Source organism: Oncorhynchus clarkii, chromosome 17, assembly GCF_045791955.1.
Source record: "Oncorhynchus clarkii lewisi isolate Uvic-CL-2024 chromosome 17, UVic_Ocla_1.0, whole genome shotgun sequence".
Classification (NCBI taxonomy): Eukaryota; Metazoa; Chordata; class Actinopteri; order Salmoniformes; family Salmonidae; genus Oncorhynchus; species Oncorhynchus clarkii.
In genome coordinates this window covers 74545792-74565569 of record NC_092163.1, presented here as the reverse complement: position 1 = coordinate 74565569, position 19778 = coordinate 74545792, and the positions used below count along the sequence as shown (strand labels likewise).

At 42.6% G+C, this 19778-nt stretch overlaps 2 protein-coding genes across 2 annotated transcripts; both read right to left on the bottom strand.

The window, feature by feature from the left end:
* Positions 1-409: 409 nt before the first annotated feature.
* LOC139371416 (aurora kinase A) lies at positions 410-7393 on the bottom strand. Its single transcript, XM_071111812.1, has 9 exons — positions 7029-7393; positions 6805-6873; positions 3405-3825; positions 3279-3318; positions 2919-3110; positions 2528-2666; positions 1795-1943; positions 1414-1588; positions 410-959 (listed from the first exon to the last, which is right to left on the bottom strand). Exons 2-9 carry the CDS (start codon positions 6868-6870, stop codon positions 780-782), a joined length of 1362 nt encoding a protein of 453 aa, XP_070967913.1. The 5' UTR covers positions 6871-6873; positions 7029-7393; the 3' UTR covers positions 410-779.
* Positions 7394-10081: 2688 nt separating this feature from the next.
* Positions 10082-19497, bottom strand: LOC139371415 (PRELI domain containing protein 3B-like). The gene is made up of 6 exons (XM_071111811.1): positions 19263-19497; positions 18282-18450; positions 15036-15125; positions 12656-12726; positions 12364-12466; positions 10082-12061 (listed from the first exon to the last, which is right to left on the bottom strand). The coding sequence occupies exons 1-6, from the start codon at positions 19292-19294 to the stop codon at positions 11942-11944; spliced, it is 585 nt and encodes a 194-aa protein (XP_070967912.1). The 5' UTR covers positions 19295-19497; the 3' UTR covers positions 10082-11941.
* Positions 19498-19778: the final 281 nt, after the last annotated feature.

Sequence of the window (19778 nt, the reverse complement as noted above, 5' to 3'; positions counted from 1 at the left end):
GCTATAATTGGAATGTATAGCCAACCATGGCATAATTAGCCTGTGATTAAACACAAGGGTTGTGTTGGATAGTATATAGTTAATGTAACGTACAGCCCAAATAGTCACATGAAAATGTGACGTTGAAGCAAGTTCTTAATTTCTCCGGATCTATATGGCTGCTTCATTAGAATGAGTGGTACGCCATCTAGTGGCAATCGAGGGCGTTGCCATTACCAGTGAAAAGCGGTCTGGCTACTGTACTTGAATGATTTGAACAAACGTTAATGTACTGTAGTTGTCCATATAACCTGTGCATTACATTAGGCTACCTCAAAGTATAAAAAAAAAAAATTGCATAATTGAGAAATGCATCACTGCAAGTTTGGCATTGTAACTTCCTATCCCTCATGAACAATGCTACAACATGTCAAGCCAACATATTTATTCAAGTAATGAGTGAATTCCATAATATTCTCATAATTTTACTAACAAAACAGTCAAATATTTACAAAGATAAAATGCCATAGAAAAAGGCAGAAGTTACAGAAGGGCATCAAGATGCCAGACGACGACACAGTCAGAGAAGAAAGCCAAGTTATCCATAGCAGTGAGCAGTATAGTCAAGGCATTAAGCAAACGGCGTGTTCATTAGACAGCAAACTAAATAACAACTGAAGCAGTCCAATAACGATGACTCTTGTTATGTGACCTAAATGAACACGACCGTGGCCACAGTACTGTGTAGGTGCTGGGAATCAGCCAACCAGGATTCATGAAAACACCATGACCAACGGTCCTCATTTGTTTTGCTCTGGGCTGTGAGACATGGCGGTGGGCGTCTTGGTCGATTTCTCCACCACCCAGGGATGGGCCAAAACACCCTGGATAGGGAGCCTGTGGAGGGGGTTGTGCTTCAGCAGTTTGTCTATTAGGTCTCTGCTGCCGGCGCTAACATGGACTGGGTAAGTGAACTCCACCTGCAAGAAGCAGAGGGAGTCAGTTATGTTCTAGGTATATAACATGGTCAGTTTAATCCTAAACACATTTAGTCTGTACATGATCCATGCAGGAAATAAACACTACCTTGATGTTCCCAGTACCACGGTTTAAACTGGGTGAAAGACTCACATTTTGATAAAACTAGAATTAACAGTGTATGCATTAATGGAAGACTCCTGTCAACCAATAGCAAACAGCTAAATAAGAGACCAATTCACAGCCAGCGCTAAGCTCTTACCAACTGAGCACCAGATGAAGTCATCTACACCAGTTGTTTACAAAGCATGTGACAAAAATACAATTTGATCTAAACGTAAACCAATAAGAGCAAAGCTGAATCAACGTGTACAACTGCTGTAAAAATGTTATTTTCTACCTAATTGTAAAGCAACGCCAACAGCTCTACATAAAATAACTTTAGTCGGTTCTGACCCGTGAGATCTTGCGATAGGTGTCCTCGTTGTTCTTCGTCTCAAATGGAGGGCGACCCACCAGGAACTCATAGCAGAGCACCCCCAGGCTCCACAGATCCACCTTCTCATCATGGGTTCTGCCCTCAATCATCTCTGGAGGCAGGTAGTCCAGAGTTCCACACAAAGTTGACCTCCTGGACAGAGGGTGGAAGAAGCACATCAGGGTCTATTCAGTGAGGTGAAACATCATGAATGTAGCAGATGGAAAACTAACATCCCTATTCCACATGACAATGCTTCTGGCTGCAAAAAGCAAACTCATTTCACATCAACGTCCTTACACAATCTCAAGATTGCAACTAAACTGCCAACAAGGGAGACTGACGGATGGAGGGGTTACCTTGAGGAGGGTGTATGCACCGACCAGCCAAAGTCTGCTATCTTCAGCTCCCCGTTGGCCCCCAGCAGCAGGTTCTCAGGCTTGATGTCCCGGTGGATGACTTTCTTAGAGTGGCAGTAGTTCAGTGCATCCGCCAGCTCCATGATGTACTGGAAAAACAGAACGGCTTCGATTTAGAAGGGTGTCCAAACATCTGAGCCACACAAAGATTTAGGAACAGCAGCCTCAGCACGTGATTTTAAGACATTTCATATTTTCTCAGCTAACATGTAACACATTTTTGCTAATATAATCTGAAAATTACTTTTAGGGCATTTAGGACTACAAAGATCTGGCAAATCTAGTAAGGACTCATTTGAATTCAAATGATTGTTGGCTTTGAAGTGATTGAAAAGTGTCAAGGTAATGGAACACTCAGGAAAGCAAAGACACTCAAGTTCATCTTGATATTTAGATCGCTGCAACTCAGTCCTCCCGAGTGTCCTACAGACAAACAGAACAGCTGTGGTTGCAGACCTTAATAACGGCAGAATCATTATTGTGCAGGAAACTGCCCATGTCTAGCCTAAACCGATAAAAAGGTCATAGTTCAGTTATGGCATTACTGGTGCCATGTTCGTGGTTGCCGTTATGCCCATCGCAGGCCACATTTAAAATAATTCCATAAACTATAGTCACAGGCCATGTTAAAACTATTCTCAAAGTTTAAAAAAAATACACAAATTCCTCTTACCGTGGCACTCCTTTGTTCATCAAAGCTTCCGCATCGTTGCAGCTCACTGTACAGTTCCCCTTTAGGAGCAAACTCCAGGATGAGGTAAACACGAGCCGTGTCGTGGAAGTAACCATAAAGACGCAGGATATTGGGGTGCCTGAGAGAGAGAATAGCTGAATTAATATCACGTTTTACAATACAGCTGATGTGTTACTCATCCACACGACTAGCCTGATGGCCAGAAAATATTTGATCCTATTAGCCAACCACTCAGTGCCTTGGGTCTGTAGGACTGATTACTGTAAAGCTCAATTTGAATGTCCTTATGCCCCAACAAAAGTTGGCTAAAGCACTAAACAGACCTGGCAGTGGCAACCACCAGTCAGTCCATCTGAATGTCAGCACCCACCTGAGGTGTGACTGGATCTCCACTTCCCGCCGTAGCTGGTGCTCCACCCCGGCCTTCTCCAGCTGCTTCTTGAAGAGCACCTTGAGGGCCAGGATGAACATGGTCTGGCGCTCCCTGGCCAGGTACACGTTGCCAAACTTACCCTTCCCTAAGGGACGACCAATGTCAAAGTTCTCCAGGGCCCAGCGTTTCCTACAATAGGAAGATGAGCCAAGTCAGTCACACCATTGAAACCATTACCGTCACAGTAACGAGGCAGATGTGTATTGTACCCATTCTACAGCAGTCACATTGGAACAGAGTCATAGCATCTGGTCTGCGGAGGTCAGATTCAACGTTCAGTCAACCACCTGCACTTACTTTGAAGAAGCAGTTGAGGATTCACTCTTGGTAGGTTTATCTGAGAAAAAAAACAAAACAATTGTAAGAGTGGACCAAAGAATAGCTACCAAACCAATCTGACCGTTAGAAAACATTTGTTCTTACTTTGTGGCTTTTCCTGCTTGGAATGTTCAGTGGCTCTGGCTGGCTCAGAACTTGGAGTCGAAGCGTTGGCGTGGTTCTTTGGCTGACTCTGGGTTAGGGTCTGAACCTTTGGCTGGCTGGGGGTCTGGACAGGTTTGGGGGTCTGGGTTTGAGGTGGCCCTTTAACAGATTTGAGGCTCAGTATTTGAGACTGCGGTTTAGGCTGGGGTTGAACAGGATTCACATTCTGATAACCAGCTTGCGGTTGCGTGGTCTTGGTGTGTGGGACTGTGGTCTCCGGCTTCTGGGTCATGGATCGCTGGATACGCTGCGGCCCATTTGAAGGCCCTAGAACACGCTGGGCTGGCGTGGCGTAAGCCACAGGTTTGTGACCACTGGACGACTGGGACACGGGAACACGCTTCGGCCCATCACTGGTAAGCTAAACATATGGGGAGGGAAATCGAGTACTATTAAGGCAGGACAACAGGAAATCACACTGCTTTATGAAACAAAGTAGTTTGTTGCATGCTAGATATTGCAGTCAATGGTTTGGGTCAAGCCATGGCGCCTCCTATTTAGGAGAATGACAGTTTCCTGTTTCTTTGGTTATGGCAGTACTAATGTAGCCTGGCCAATGAGTCCCACAAGGCCATCCACAACACATGTTGCAAGTTCAACTGAGCAGTGAACTACATATTGCATTTTTATTTAACTAGGCAAGTCAGTTAAGAACAAATTCTTATTTACAATGACGGCCTAGGAACAGTGGGTTAACTGCCTGTTCAGGGGCAGAACGACAGATTTGTACCTTGTCAGCTCAGTGACTCGATCTTGCAACCTTTACTAGGCTACCTGCCTCTAACCACTAGGCTACCTGCCTCTAACCTCATTAGCGTGGTGTTATTTGAACTAACTTCAACTCTAGGTAGTGTTTATAGTAGATAGTATACTTACCCTACAGCCCCCTTCAATCATTCATGTGGTTCAATCCATAGATGTTACAGTTGTGTATATTCCTACCAGAGGCCAATGTCAAAGACATCTATATAGCAACAGCTACACTTCCCAGATATTTTCTGTACATTCTCAGACAAGTGATCATAGGTAATGTAAAATGAAGAGACGAATGTTGATATGCACATGATATACTACATATATTGCCTATTGAGGGGCAGCAGGTAACCCTAGTGGTTAGAGCTTTGGGTCAGTAACTGAGGTTGCTGGATTGAATCCCCAGAAATCTGTTCTGTCCCTGAGCAAAGCAGTTGACCCACTGTTCCCCGGGCTCCAAAGACTTGGATGTCGGTTAAGGCAGCCCCTGTTCCGTTGAAGGTATTCAGTTGTACAACTGAGACGGTTCTTCCACATTAACACAAGCCCTCTGAATCAGAGGTGCAGTCTTACGCAACATCAGCGCCCAGGGAACAGTGGGTTAACTGCCTGTTCAGGGGCAGAACGACAGAACGATTCGAACTTGCAACCTTTCGGTTACTAGTCCAACGCTCTAACCACTAGGCTACCCTGCTGTGAATCAGAGGTGCAGGGGGCTGTCTTACGCAACATCAGCGCCCAGGGAACAGTGGGTTAACTGCCTGTTCAGGGGCAGAACGACAGAACGATTCGAACTTGCAACCTTTCGGTTACTAGTCCAACGCTCTAACCACTAGGCTACCCTGCTGTGAATCAGAGGTGCAGGGGGCTGTCTTACGCAACATCAGCGCCCAGGGAACAGTGGGTTAATTGCCTTGCTCAGGGGCATACAGATGTTTTACCTTGTTGCTGGATCAAATTCCTGAGCTGACCTTTCAGTTAGTAGGCCAACACTCTAACCACGAGGCTACAAGGTACCCCCCTTTTCCCATAAGTTAAGCTCACATGTCTTAATACTAAATTGGCATATCGTAGTGTAGTGCATGTTTATAACCCAGCACATTGGTTTCCAAATATTTTGAGTAAATGTCACTTTGTACTTTTCTTCCATAAATCAATTGTTGCCCAGCATGTTCCCATTAAGCCCAGGTTTGCATTGAAACACATTGGGATCGTGTGTTGACATCCCTAACATGCAATGAACCTAAGCAGTCATGCATTTTATTTAGATTTAATTTAAGTAAGATGCTCAAGCTACAGTTATGCCCTTGAGATTACAGTTGAGGGATTGCAAGGATAGAACACCTACAAGTAGAGGACAAATTGAAATCGAGGGACAAGTTGACTATTGGACTACTCATGTGGTTAGGACAGTGTCCTTCATTCAGGTGATTCCCTTTTTTGGTCCAACTACCTTTGCAATACAACAGCAGGCTTAAAAACACATTTTTACTAATTAACAGTACTGCAAATGTGAACCCACTTTCAATATAATTTGTGCATGGTGTCTTAGCCACAGAAGGATAGTGAGGGTGCAGCCAAGGGTGAATCAACCAAGCAGTGCCACACCTGATTCAACTAATCAAGTCTACGGTTAGAAATTAGACACCCCTGTTATGAGTAACTTTACATAACGAAGTAGTAATTTAATAATTGTAGATGTTAAGCTTAGATAAGAAATGTGTCTTCAACATTTGGACATTTAAATTGATTTATGGACGTGGGCTTATTTGGAACACCCACAGGCTTCAACAATACAGTCGGTATCCTTTTAGCCCAGCCCTGAGTAGTCATTTTACCAAACATAAAAAGGTTGTAAGTAACTTCACATGAGATTAAGTTAATTATTTCAAATTCAGACTGTATAAAATTAGAAATGTCTAAACATTGATTGGATCCAATTCAGAGAGGTTGGGTTAAACGCAGAAGACCCATTTCAGTCATACAATTGACTATGTAACCCCCTTTACCTACACTACTTTGCCATATAGCAGTGTTGCTTACTGGATCTACACTACTTCAATGTAAAAATACATTTTAAAAAGTGCAGTATGCAATAATACCCTTTATATTTCATCATCAAACCTGCCTAATTCTCACTTGAAACATTTAGTTTAATAAGCCAAATTACACTTCAAATATGAGTCCAAAGAGACCTGTTCCTTCAATTTGTAGTCTGACATTTCAGATTTCATGAGATTGTTACTGTAGTTTGTTTGGATGTGAACTAGCAACTTATATTTTAGTCAACTAGGCAAGTCAGTTAAACATTCAAAGTAACTTTCGTTAGCTAAGTAACATCGATTTCTTTCAATTGTATATTTAGTGCATCTTACTTCACACTGGAATTAGTTAATTGGTACTTTCTTGGTAAATTGTAGTTGGTTATTTTCAAAGAGTGGTTTACACAACACTGACCATTATTAGTTAGTTGGAATCATGTGATACGAACAACGGGGTTAGGATTGTCTTCATAACTAAGGTCACATCCTGTAGATTTCCATGACAAAAAGAGTTGGAACAGTGTTAACTACAATGCAGAACTGACCTTGTGTTCAGACACAGGCCTTTGAAGCTTCGAGTCCTTTGCCATCTTGAGTCTAGCAGCATCCATATTCTGTAGAAATATATATTTTTAAAATGTGGTTAACACATTTAGCCAAGTTAGCCAAAAGAAAAATTAGCAAGCTAGCTAACATTGATAGCTAACGTTAGCTAGTTAACCTCAGTAACATCCATATTTCATATTTGGTTTATGGGGTCTAAACTTACCGAAATCTTAGCTACGACGGTTCAAAAAACCAGCAGTGACTTCTCTTACGTCGTGTATTGACGAATATTGGACACCGAACCCCAATCTAGCAAACCGACTCTCAGTTCTGCACACTGATGCACGGGTTAGCCAACTCGTTAACGTTAGCTAGCAAGTCAGCCAAACCAAATATTTCGATTCCAAGCGAAAGAAACCTCGTCTAGCAAACGTTAACTCTATATAGTATTTCGATATTTGCTATCAGACCACGAGTTTAGTAGCTATAGTAATAATTAATCTGGATAACTAGCGCTTTAACTAAAAATGCACATTGCACTCTAGTCAATCGCTCGCTAACTGCGTCTTGTTTAATTTCAAACATCCCTCTTTTAAATGCCTTTAAAAACTCTAAGGCCTGTGATTGGTTGACAGGCGACCCTCTTCCAAATAACCATTGGCTAACACAGGTTTGGTCATAACGTGGTACTCGAAATGCAATCTGGGAATTTCAGTGGCAAATGTAATAATGAGATGGATTTCCACTTGTTACCACTAGCGGTGCACGACTCCAGGATTTTTGAAGTCGACTCCGACTCATGTGGTTGGTGTCGTACAGAGTCGACTCTTGCTCGACTCCCAAAATACGCTGAAACGGATGTGCACCCACATACACACCACCTCATTATTGTGGAGTCCTACTCGGGAGATTACGACTGCGTTCTAGAGGACCGACATGAGTTTGATGCCTATTTATTTACTTACATTTATTTAACTAGGCAAGTCAGTTAAGAACTAATTCTTATTTACAATGACTGCCTACCAAACGCAAAAGACATCCTGTGGGGAAGGAGGCTGGGATTAAAATAAATAACATATAAATACCGGACAAAACACACATCACGACAAGAGAGACAACACAACACTACATAAAGAGAGACCTAATACAACAACATAGCATGGTAGCAACACAACGTGGTAAGCTACACAGCCTATAAAATGACTCTTTTATTGGAATATAGAAAGTGACGTTTAGGAACTATAATATTTCATTGATATTTCTGATGTGCGCAGTCTTCACGGATACCATGGGATGATGCGCCGCACTCTAAACTGATAAACCGGTTATTTGCCATGTTCCGTGGCGATTTTAGCTTGTAAATCTTGGTGGGGCAACCAAATTAAATAATATGGGATGCATGCCAGCATAGCCACTACACAACACTAAACAACACATTAATTGCACTATAACGGTGCCCACAAACTGTTAGAGCCTACATACAGATGTCCCAACAGCAGTCCCAACAGCAGTCCCAACACCTTAGCACTGCTACACCTAGCTATCAGAGGAGCCTTGTCTGGCAGCAAAACAGTTCATTCAGCCTCATTTACTGCCTTTAAAAAAATGATATGGCTGACAAATATGGTTTCTACTGACAATTGAGATGTACAAACTATGGCATAAGGGGATGACAAGCGGATAAGAGGCAATCAGTAATTTCAATTAAGACATTAATGAGCGAGCTAGGACAGATGTAGTCAATATAACTATTTGTTCAGCACTTTTGAAATGTACAGCGACAGAATTCAGAACATGGGCTGTTCTTACAGTGTTCTCCCTGTACACCAAGTCAGAACCTTAGGATAAATTAAGGGGGCATAAAAAAAAACAATGAAAGCACTTACAAAATGTGTTTTTTACATTTCTCTAAAACAGGTTACAGGCCACATGTGCACCACCAAGTCAGAACAGTAGGCGAAATTAAGAGGTGAAAATAGACCAAATTATTAGGGTGAGGCACGTGGGCTGGTAACAGCTTACTACACAACATACACTTAGTGTTACTTTGTTAGCTACAGTATAAATATCTCCCTGGCATATTACATCATTTAAGCAGCAGCATACAATACATTTTTGAACTCACCTTGTTGTGCTGTGCTCACTTGAACAGGAAGGTGGCACGGCGGTCCTTCATGGGCAAATTTTGTCATAAAACTTTCATCAAAGACTGACATTCTCTGGATTTGTGGTGCTTTCAAGACAACTGGGAACTCGGAGAAAAAAAAGCTTGAATCATGATGACGTCAGTGATCTTCAGGTCATAGTTCTAGAAAGAGGCCCGTGTTCCCAATTTACAATTCCAAGTTGGATGAAAGTTCAAAACATATTTTCCTAGTCGTAGCTCATTTTCCCCCCAAGTTCCCAGTTGTCTTGAACTCACTAAAGTCTGATTTTGCAGTTCCGAGTTAAGTTGTTTTGAGCGCGGCACAAATCATGCTTCACTGACATCATGGCCAATGTTTAATGTTTATCATTATAAACTCGGAAGAGACCCTTAATCAAAGACTTGAGACCACAAAGCCACTCCACTGAATAGCAGGCTAATGATTGTTTTGCAATGTTTGCAGTTAGCCACGGACTCCTTCCAAACCACTCGTTGAATTTGCGATTTCCAACTTGTGTTAATGTCCAATGGCCGATGAGCACCGATACATTTTATCTATAATTTATCTTCATATGACAAGGATTTAAAAGGATTTGCCAGTAGATTGTCAACTTGATTCATGAGGACTGTTAGCAAAGATTTTGAAAGTATGATGTTGACATGATCAGTCCAATCAAAGCTACTGTAGATATAACATGATTTGACGTCATTTTATCTGTGGCCATTGACCTTGAGCCTTCTTGGAAGGGCGCTTCTAGTGTAACTATGGCAACACCCAAGGGGCTTGAATTTATTCGAGCTCCACCCTTAGACTTGGCGGTTTGCAGCCTTGGAAAGGAAAAGTACATCAATTAACTCAAGGATAGGATTTGGGCGTTGGGTAATCTGATCCTAGAGCTGTGGTAGGGCATCTTCTGCCGCCATCTCAACCCATTTTCCCCCCTAAAAAAAAAAAAATGCAGGCATATTGGCTGCTCAAAATACACAGGTCCCGGAAAAGTGCAGACAGCTTTGCCATAAAACCCTATTCCACAAATCTTTGACAAAGTAGAGAATTAAAATATGTATGTAGCTACAATCATAGACATTTCAATTGCTTATCTGAGTTCAAACAAATGTAAAAGCAAACATATTTTAGAGGACTTTATTTCTTTCATGTAAACCAACATGCCTGGTCTTCATTTCTGTTTGACCATTTGGAACTTGAGTTTACAGAAGCATTCGAATCCATTATGACTTCAGCACCAACTGAGTTTTATTGTTGTGCAGGTGTAGAGTTAAGTTCTTTTATTCTAAATATGGGTAAAAAAAATAAATATATTTTTTAAAAACACCCACAAAATTCCTCCTTACATGTTAGAACGATCAACATGTCCCTTTGTTCGAACATCAGGTCAGAACAGAACATTCATTAACAAACCAGGAATATTTGACATTACCACTTTAAAGCATATTAGAACTGACTCTGGCAACATAACACAATTGTATTGAGAATGCAAACTGGCATGGTTTTTGGAATGCATACATCACACGTACTGACTGTAGCATCTTCCTTTCCTTGACGTATCGCCCTCGACAACACAAGTTGTCACCATAGAAACAAGACAAAACATTCTGGTCAGGTTTGCACAGATTACACCTAGTCCTGGATTAAAAACACAACATATCCAGTGTTAAGCTTGATCTGCGTACAGGAAACCGTCCCTTAGAGTTGGTAGCAGAGGCATTTGATCTCCTCAAGGGTTATGATCTAGAATATATACTGGACATCCCAGGCTGTAAGTACCACTGACAACAAGTGCCATTGTTTACAACCAAATTAAAAAACACATTCATCTCTCTATATACACATCAAATAAATAATATATTCTCTCCATACGTCAAACATAGCAGACATTTCCATTACATACTGGAGGCTATAGCAGTACAGAACATTTAACCAAAACACTTATTTTTTATTATTTAAATACTTAGTTTCACTCTTGGGAGAGAATGCAGAATATTACTGGAGGGCCCGGAGCACGACCCCTCTCTTCTGTACAGTATGTGCGTTAGAAAATGCATTCATTGTTGAGGTCATAACACTCTTGAGAACACAGACATTTTGTGCTGGCAGAGGGTCAGACTTCTGAGGCACCGAAGAACAATCCATTAGTAATATTCCGTGAGGAATCATACGTTCCTTATCCGTTTCTTCTTCCCAAAGTCACAGTTTACTCCCCCCCCTTGTCAGTGACTTCACGCAATAAATATATGTCACGGTCAAGTATGAAAAAACCCCAACCACGCCTTACCATTCTTAATTTAGGTGCAGCTTTACGCAGGGAAGACGGTATTAAAATGCAGCATGTTGAACCTGTTCTTGTTCTGTCTGTTATAGGTGATTGCATCCCCAGGATTTATTCAATAACCTCTGATAACGGTCTTAGCCTGGTCCCAGATCGGTTTGTGCTCTCTTGCCAACTCTGGCACCAGGCTAGCACGGTCCAACAAGATCGGTGCAGAACCAAGTTGTTACTCGCTGAACCGTCCTCTATATTTGACACGGTCCCTGAGGCTATAGTACTACTGCATGCTGATAACATGACCTGCTCTAGTCTCAAACTTGGGCACAGAGCAACTAAGAATATTTAGATTCTACTCCAACAGACACTGCATTTGAGATGCTCCTCGCCTATAAAATGTTTTAAAAATATATATATATACTAGGATTACCGTTGTTCCCTTCATTTCAGTTAGTACTTAAATAATAACAATAAATACAGTACTTGAATTGTAATCAAACTTGTAGATCTGATTCCTGTCCAGTTGATGAGAATCAGTCTAAGTCTAAAGGGAGGTGGAGTCTAAAGGGAGGTGGAGTCTAAAGGGAGGTGGAGTCTAAAGGGAGGTGGAGTCTAAAGGGAGGTGGAGTCTAAAGGGAGGTGGAGTCTGTTCTGACGCAGGAGAAGAACAATGTCCCCAGGCTGGTCGTTGGGAACTTAGAGGTATCATTTCTCTGAAGTCATAGCAGCAGCCATGGGAGGCCTTATGGTGCCGCGGGCGGCAGCTGCCAGCTCTTCGATCTCTGCATTTAGCTTCCTGATCACCCACTCCATCGCCTCACGACCCTGATGGAGGAAGAGGAGAGGAGACAAATTAGAAGTTGCATTTTTTAAATATATTTTTTATAACGATATAAATGATCTCAGATTTCAAAAGGACATAGCCTGGTCCCGGATCTGGTTGTGTTGTATAGCTCCGATGGAAGTTGTCATGCCAAACACAAGCATAGGTGTAGGCTATACAGCACGAAGAGATCGGAGACCAAGCTATCATGGACATCATGAGGTTTTTTTCAAACTACATGAAAATACAAGAGTTCCTCTAACCAGCCATCTGAGTAGGTGAGGTGAAGACAGAGATCACGTACCTTGCCTGCGTTTGCAGAGATGGTGCTAGCCATAACTCCCTCCAGGTAGCTACTCAGACTAACCCCTTTGACTGAGATGAGAGCTTCTTGAGTCAATATCGTCCTGCACAGACAAGAGTGGAGAATTTGTCTAAAAAAAAAAATATATATATATATATTCATGTAATGCATGTATCCTTTATTTAACCAGGGAAGTGACATTGGAGATTGAAATCTCCCATTTTAAGTAGCCCCTGATACACTAAGCATGGAACAGAGTTAGTAAAGCCTTCCTTGGTTTGACTGTACTTACTTCTCTGCGTCATCAGGATGTGGTCTGTATGTAAGCTTCTCATCCACTGACACCATGTTAGTGAATGTGATCTGCAGAGAGAATCATCGAGGCAGACAGCATTAAACACGTTCGGGGGTTTAATGGAATATACACATTCACTCTAAATTACTGTGAACTATACTGAACAAAAAATATAAACGCAAATTGTAAAGTGTTGGTCCCATGTTTCATGAGCTGAAATAAAATATCCCAGAAATGTTCCATACGCACAAAAACCTTATTTCTCTTATTTTTGTGCACACATTTGTTTACCTCCTTGTTAGAGAGTATTTCTCATTTGCCAAGATAATCCATCCACTTGACAGATGTGGTATATCAAGAAGCTGATTAAAAAGCATGATCATTACACAGGTGCACCTTGTGCTGGGGAGAAATAAAAGGCCACTCTAAAAAGTGCAGTTTTGTCACAACACAATGCCACAGATGTTTTGAGGGAGGGTGCAATTGTCATGCTGACTGTCAGAATGTCCACCAGAGCTGTTGCCAGAGAATTGAATGTTAATTTCTCTACCATAAACCGCCTCCAACGTTGTTTTAGAGAATTTGGCAGTACGTCCAACTGGCCTCACAACTGCAGACCACGTGTAACCTTGCCAGCCCAGGACCTCCGAATCAGTCTTCTTCACCTGCGGGATCGTCAGAACAGCATTTCTGTCTGTAATAAAGCCCTTTTGTGGGGAAAAACTCTTTCTGATTAGCTGGGCCTGGCACCCCAGTGGGTGGGTTTGGCTCCCCAGTGGGTGGGGGCCACCCCTGCCCACTCATGTGAAATCCATAGATTAGGGCCTAATGAATTTATTTCAATTGACTAATTTCCTTATATGAACTGTAACTCAGTAAAATCATAGAAATTGTTGTATGATGCGCTTATATTTTTGTTCAGTAGAGAACAAGGTAGACTCTCCATAAATATCAAACCATTTGGCTCATTACATTCAGGGTTCCTGAGTTCTCAGACACACTCATCTGCTATTGGAAATGAGACCAGGACAGCTTCCAGAGTTTCAGTTGACGACTTGTGAGGCATCTAGTTTGAGAAACAGACAGTCTAATATACTTGTCCTCTTGCTCAGTTGTGCACCCAATACTCTTTCTATTCTGGTTAGAGACAGTTTGTGCTGTTCTGTGACGGGAGTAGTACACAGCGTTGTACGAGATCTTCAGTTTCTTGCCAATTTCTCGCATGGAATAGCCTTAATTTCTCAGAACAAGAATAGACTGACGAGTTTCAGAAGAAAGTTCTTTGTTTGTTGCCATTTTGAGCCTGTAATCGAACCCACAAATGCTGATGCTCCAGATACTCAACTAGTCTAAAGAAGGCAAGTTTTATTGCTTCTTTAAATCAGATCAGTTTTAAGCTGTACTAACATAATTGCACAAGGGTTTTCTAATGATCAATTAACCTTTTAAAATGATAAACTTGGATTAGCTAACAAAATGTGCCATTGGAACACAGGAGTGTTGGTTGCTGAGTGGGCCTCTGTACGCCTAAGTAGATATTCCATTAAAAATCAGCATTTTCCAGCTACAATAGTCATTTACAACATTAACAATGTCTACACTGTATTTCTGATCAATTTGATATTTTAATGGACAAAATGTTTTGCTTTTCTTTCAAAAACAAGGACATTTCTCAGTGACCCCAAACTTTTGAACGGTAGTGCACATAGTCACTGAACATTGGTAACTTTAATAATGTTTACATACTGTTTCCCACTTTATATGTATACTGAGTGTACAAAACATTAAGAACACCTTCCTAATATTGAGTTGTGCACCCCCCCTTTGCCTTCCGAACAGCCTCAATTCATCAGGACATGGACTCTACAAGGAGTTGAAAGCGTTCCACAGGGATGCTGGCCCATGTTGACTCCAATGCTTCCCACAGTTGTGTCAAGTTGGCTGGATGTCCATTGGGTGGTGGACCATTCTTGATACAGACGGGAAACTGTTGAGCGTGAAAAACCCAGCAGCGTTGCAGTTCTTGACACAAACCGGTGCGCCTGGCACCTACTGCCATACCCTGTTCAAAGGCACTTCAATATTTTGTCTTGCCCATTCACTCGCTGAATGGCACACATACACAATCCATGTCTCAATTGTCTGAAGGCTTAAAAATCATTTTTTAACCTGTCTCCTCCCCTTCATCTACACTGATTGAAGTGGATTTAACAGGTGACATCAATAAGGGATCATAGCTTTCACCTGGATTCACCTGGTCAGTCTGTATCATAGAATAAGCAGGTGTTCTTAATGTTTTGTATACTCAGTGTGTCTCAATGTCAACAAGTATTATATACAACATTGTGCTGAAACCAGAAAAAGTTTCACAACTCACATTTGAAGATTGAAGCTCAAATGTCTTTTCAATGGGGTCCACTACAGAATGCTCCTGGATGTATGTGCACGTCTGTGTTCTGCCAATGATCTGGAATGAGAGAGAACAGAACCCACACGATCAAAGCACCGGACCCGGCCCTGTTTAGTGTCATTCAAATGTCCTGACAGAGTGTCCATCCTGCACTGATCTCAACGGCCTAGCCAGTAGTAACACATGTATCAGACGGTTTCCTTTGTGCACTAGCTAGGTATAAGGACATGTCTGTGTTCAAGTCAGTGCTGGATCTAACAGATTGGTTAATCTGCTTTCTCAGTAATCTACTGTACACTTGGCCTCCACTCAACAGTCAACTAATTTATAATATTGTTCTTTTCTAAAAGGTCGGTCATATTTACTGTCTCAGTTTATTGGCAGTCTCAGAGATTCTCCGACGATGTCAATGCCCTGTGAGTGATTTTAATATTTGCTATTAATATCATTAATATTACTGCTACCCAGACTTTTTGTGACCATGTGCCCCAATCTACACAAAGTCTGGGTAGTAGAGTTAATCTAGGATCACTTTTACTTTTCAGATCATAATAAATTAGATGTCCTGCCTGTTTGTCACTGTCTGGGGGTATCATCGGACCCCTCTTGTCTCAGCCTCCAGTATTTATGCTGCAATAGTTTATGTCAGGGGGCTAGGGTCTGTCTGTTATATCTGGAGTATTTATCCTGTCCCCTGTGTGAATTTAAGTACGCTCTCTCTAATTCTCTCTCTCGGAGGACCTGAGCACTAGGACCATGCCTCAGGACTACCTGGCCTGATGACTCCTTGCTGTCCCCAGTCCACCTGGTCGTACTGCTGCTCCAGTTTCAACTGTTCTGCCTGCGGCTATGGAACCCTGAACTGTTCACTGAACGTGCTACCTTGTTCCAGACCTGCTGTTATCAACTCTCTAGAGACAGAAGGTGCGGTAGAGATACTCAATGTTCGGCTATGAAAAGCCAACTGACATTTACTCTTGAGGTGCTGATCTGTTGCACCCTCGACAACCACTGTGATTATTATTATTTGACCCTGCTGGTCATTTATGAACATTTGAACATCTTGACCATGTTCTGTTATAATCTCCACCCGGCACAGCCAGAAGAGGACTGGCCACCCCACATAGCCTGGTTCCTCTCTAGGTTTCTTCCTAGGTTTTGGCCTTTCTAGGGAGTTTTTCCTAGCCACCGTGCTTCTACACCTGCATTGCTTGCTGTTTGGGGTTTTAGGCTGGGTTTCTGTACAGCACTTTGTGACATCAGCTGATGTAAGAAGGGCTTTATAAATACATTTGATTGATTGATGGATGTATATGGACATGGGGAATCTGATCCTAGATCAGCACTCCTACTATGAGAGGCTTTTTGAATTAAAGCCCAGGAGACAGTGTCCTGTCAATAATTTGGCCGGTGGAGGAGCAAGACTGTCAAAGGACTCTGTCGACCTTCCCTCCCAGGATCCTTCCAAAAGGCTCTCGTCACAGCACCAGTTTCTGGGGGCTAAGATTAAAGGACCAGGCAAGGGAGGAGCACAGTGATTAATGCTTCCATAGTACTTAGACTATGGGTCAGATCAGAGCTCTGGAGATGACCTAATTTCAAAGGAAAAATAATAGGAATATTTGCCCCCCAAAAAACTGAAGAATAAGATGTGTATGAACTGTCATTTTAAAACTGAAGTTAGTCTACCTGGTCAATAAATGAAGATGAAATTAATCGCCTAATCTTTTACAAATCCTTTGTAGTCATAATAGTCGTAACTGTAATCTTGTGGCAATTTGCATATGCAGCAAAGAGTAAACTAATTACGGACAGTGTTTAATAGCTACACCAGACAAGAACATGGTGATGAGACTGGAAACCATTAAAAGCAGCCCTGAGTAGGCCCCTCCTTCCACCTGTTACAGCAGGCCTGAGTAGGCCCCTCCTTCCACCTGTTACAGCAGGCCTGAGTAGGCCCCTCCTTCCACCTGTTACAGCAGGCCTGAGTAGGCCCCTCCTTCCAACTGTTACAGCAGGCCTGAGTAGGCCCCTCCTTCCACCTGTTACAGCAGGCCTGAGTAGGCCCCTCCTTCCACCTGTTACAGCAGGCCTGAGTAGGCCCCTCCTTCCACCTGTTACAGCAGGCCTGAGTAGGCCCCTCCTTCCACCTGTTACAGCAGCCCTGAGTAGGCCCCTCCTTCCACCTGTTACAGCAGGCCCCTGGCAGCATAGGGCGAGGTCTGCCTGTAGCATCACTGATAAGAGGGTTGTGTTTTATAGGGGTAGCTCTGTACTGAGCAGACAGGATTATGTTTTATAGGGGTAGCTCTGTACTGAGCAGACAGGATTATGTTTTATAGGGGTAGCTCTGTACTGAGCAGACAGGATTATGTTTTATAGGGGTAGCTCTGTACTGAGCAGACAAGATTATGTTTTATAGGGGTAGCTCTGTACTGAGCAGACAGGATTATGTTTTATAGGGGTAGCTCTGTACTGAGCAGACAGGATTATGTTTTATAGGGGTAGCGCTGTACTGAGCAGACAGGATTGTGTTTTATAGGGGTAGCGCTGTACTGCCAGGACAGGATACTAGGAACAGGAATGGTACCAGCTTGTTCAGGACAGCATGTGCCAGACATAGAGCAATGCAGTCTCGTGCCACGGCTAGCGGTGGGCAGCGAGCCTGCTACTCTTACCACCCCCCCCCCCCCCCCCCTCCGTCCAGGAATAGCACCCTACGGCTGGGAGTATTGGGGGCCAAGGTCAACTACTGCATAATGGAAGAGGCATTGCCTGGCCTGACGCAGAGTGTGTGAGAATGTGTAACTGAGATATGGCTGTGAAGCTAGGCTATGAACTCGAGTAACACTGACGCTGGGGGTACTAGGAGCAGTCTACCAGGTAGGAGTCTCAAACCATGACACCCCACATTTTTTTCCGTCACACAGCAGTTGAAAAGGTTTGAAACAGCAGGTCAAAAGTCAAAAGACACCGTCTTGCTGTACTTTCATTTTATGAAGCTTGACATATTTGCGCGATAAACATTTCATTTTCTATTTCTATTGCAGAGAAAATGCTGAACGAAAAGGCTAGTATGACACTCAGACTGCTTACTATTATGTTGCTAAAGTAGAATCTACTGTGATAGATCAGAATGAAAGACAGGATCTATCTAGAGCCTGTATACCTCTACGTGTTTGAATTTCTATAAAAATAACAACAAACACTTACCGACTTGACGATGGAAGGCAGGCCCCACTCAGCGCTCAGCAGCCTGTTGCTGTGCAGGCGTCCCCGTGTGTCCACACTACGGTCCAACACATCCACCCCAAACACACTGGGGTTCATGGGGTTGGGGTACTTCTGCATCGCAGCCTTGGTGACTGTCTCCCAAGGATGGCTGTGGAGGGGAGAAAGAGTTTGCTATCAGCATTCAATTTATATTACGCACGTTTTTACTGATATCCACATGGCAGTCAGACACTGAAATACATGGATAATAAAACACACACACACACACACACACTTTCTTTAACATTGAAGTTGAAATCACAAGTGCAATTCATAACAATATGTATATTTATTTAAACACTTGTGTGGATGAAACAGGTGCCGTTTAGCGCTATGAACATTCGTCTATTTATGTGCCACAGCCTCTACGAGTTGATTATTATTAATCGATGCAGTGAGCAGGACATGGGGTAACATGCTCTGATAACAGATATGAAAGTCTAAAACCTCACTGGTTTAATTCAACTCTGTCTACATAGCAGCTGAGTGTCATCCTTTTTTTAAAAACTGGTGCTTTGACTTGTAAAATAGTCTAAATGTATCCACGGATGGATTCTTTCTCGATGAAGAATCTAGGTTGCATTGGAGGAGGCAGAAGCCATGTGTTTGCGGTGTGACGCATCAACTACTAGGGGCAAGGTCTGGTTACGCAATTCCGCTGCAATCTGACACTGACCGCTAGAAGCTGCTGAGTTAAAATATTCAGATGCTGTTTAACTGATACAAACTGCCAGGGTCAGGATTCTCAGTCATTGAAATAACTAGCTAGTTAACTTTTGCTGACTAAAACCCAAATCCACATGGGATCCAAGTTACAAATCGTGAAGTAGAATTCTTCAGCCAGTTAATTCAAGACAAAATCGGATACTAAGCGAAACAACACGAACAAATCAATGAATAGATAGAAATCTGGCTTCTCACTTGAAAATGTGTTCCGATGTCCAGATCTTCATGGTCGGTGAGATGTGGAGTTTAGGAGTGAATCCGCCGGTGATTGCAGTCACACTGTTGGGAAAACCGCCCACGTTCAGAAAAGACCCAGCGCAAACCCACCCCCCAATAACGACGCGCAGTCATGGGACATATGTTTGTGTGGCGCACTTCCGCCGCATTCCCCTGCGTTGATTGACAGCGGTCGACAACGCACAGACGAAGTGGAAAACAAAACGCACGCGCCTACTAGACATGATGTTCTTCTGGCAGGCACAAGTTTTGGCATGTTGGCGTGTGCATGTTCTTTATATCAAACGCAAATTTGAATAACGTCCTATGAGGTCGACTTACTGTTGAATCCATTTTTATTCATTGAATAAATAAACACATATTAATAGTAATGTTTTTCAACGATGATTTGGAGGACCTAGTGTCTGCAGGTTTTTGGTTTTTCCTTTCAATTAAGACCTAGACAACCAGTGAGTGGAGTTATTTACTCATTAG

Bases quoted from the DNA above. Each gene is read 5' to 3' on its own strand.
- LOC139371416 (XM_071111812.1), bottom strand. From the start codon at position 6,870: ATGGATGCTGCTAGACTCAAGATGGCAAAGGACTCGAAGCTTCAAAGG. The intron at 1,944-2,527 runs GTAAGAGGAATT...CTGTTTTTCCAG, and splicing joins ATGAACAAAGGAGTGCCACG to TACATCATGGAGCTGGCGGA. The intron at 1,589-1,794 runs GTAACCCCTCCA...CCCTCTGTCCAG, and splicing joins GTGCATACACCCTCCTCAAG to GAGGTCAACTTTGTGTGGAA.
- LOC139371415 (XM_071111811.1), bottom strand. From the start codon at position 19,294: ATGAAGATCTGGACATCGGAACACATTTTCAA. The intron at 15,126-18,281 runs GTAAGTGTTTGT...CTCTCATTCCAG, and splicing joins TGCCTTCCATCGTCAAGTCG to ATCATTGGCAGAACACAGAC. The intron at 12,062-12,363 runs GTACGTGATCTC...TTCCTCCATCAG, and splicing joins TCTCTGCAAACGCAGGCAAG to GGTCGTGAGGCGATGGAGTG.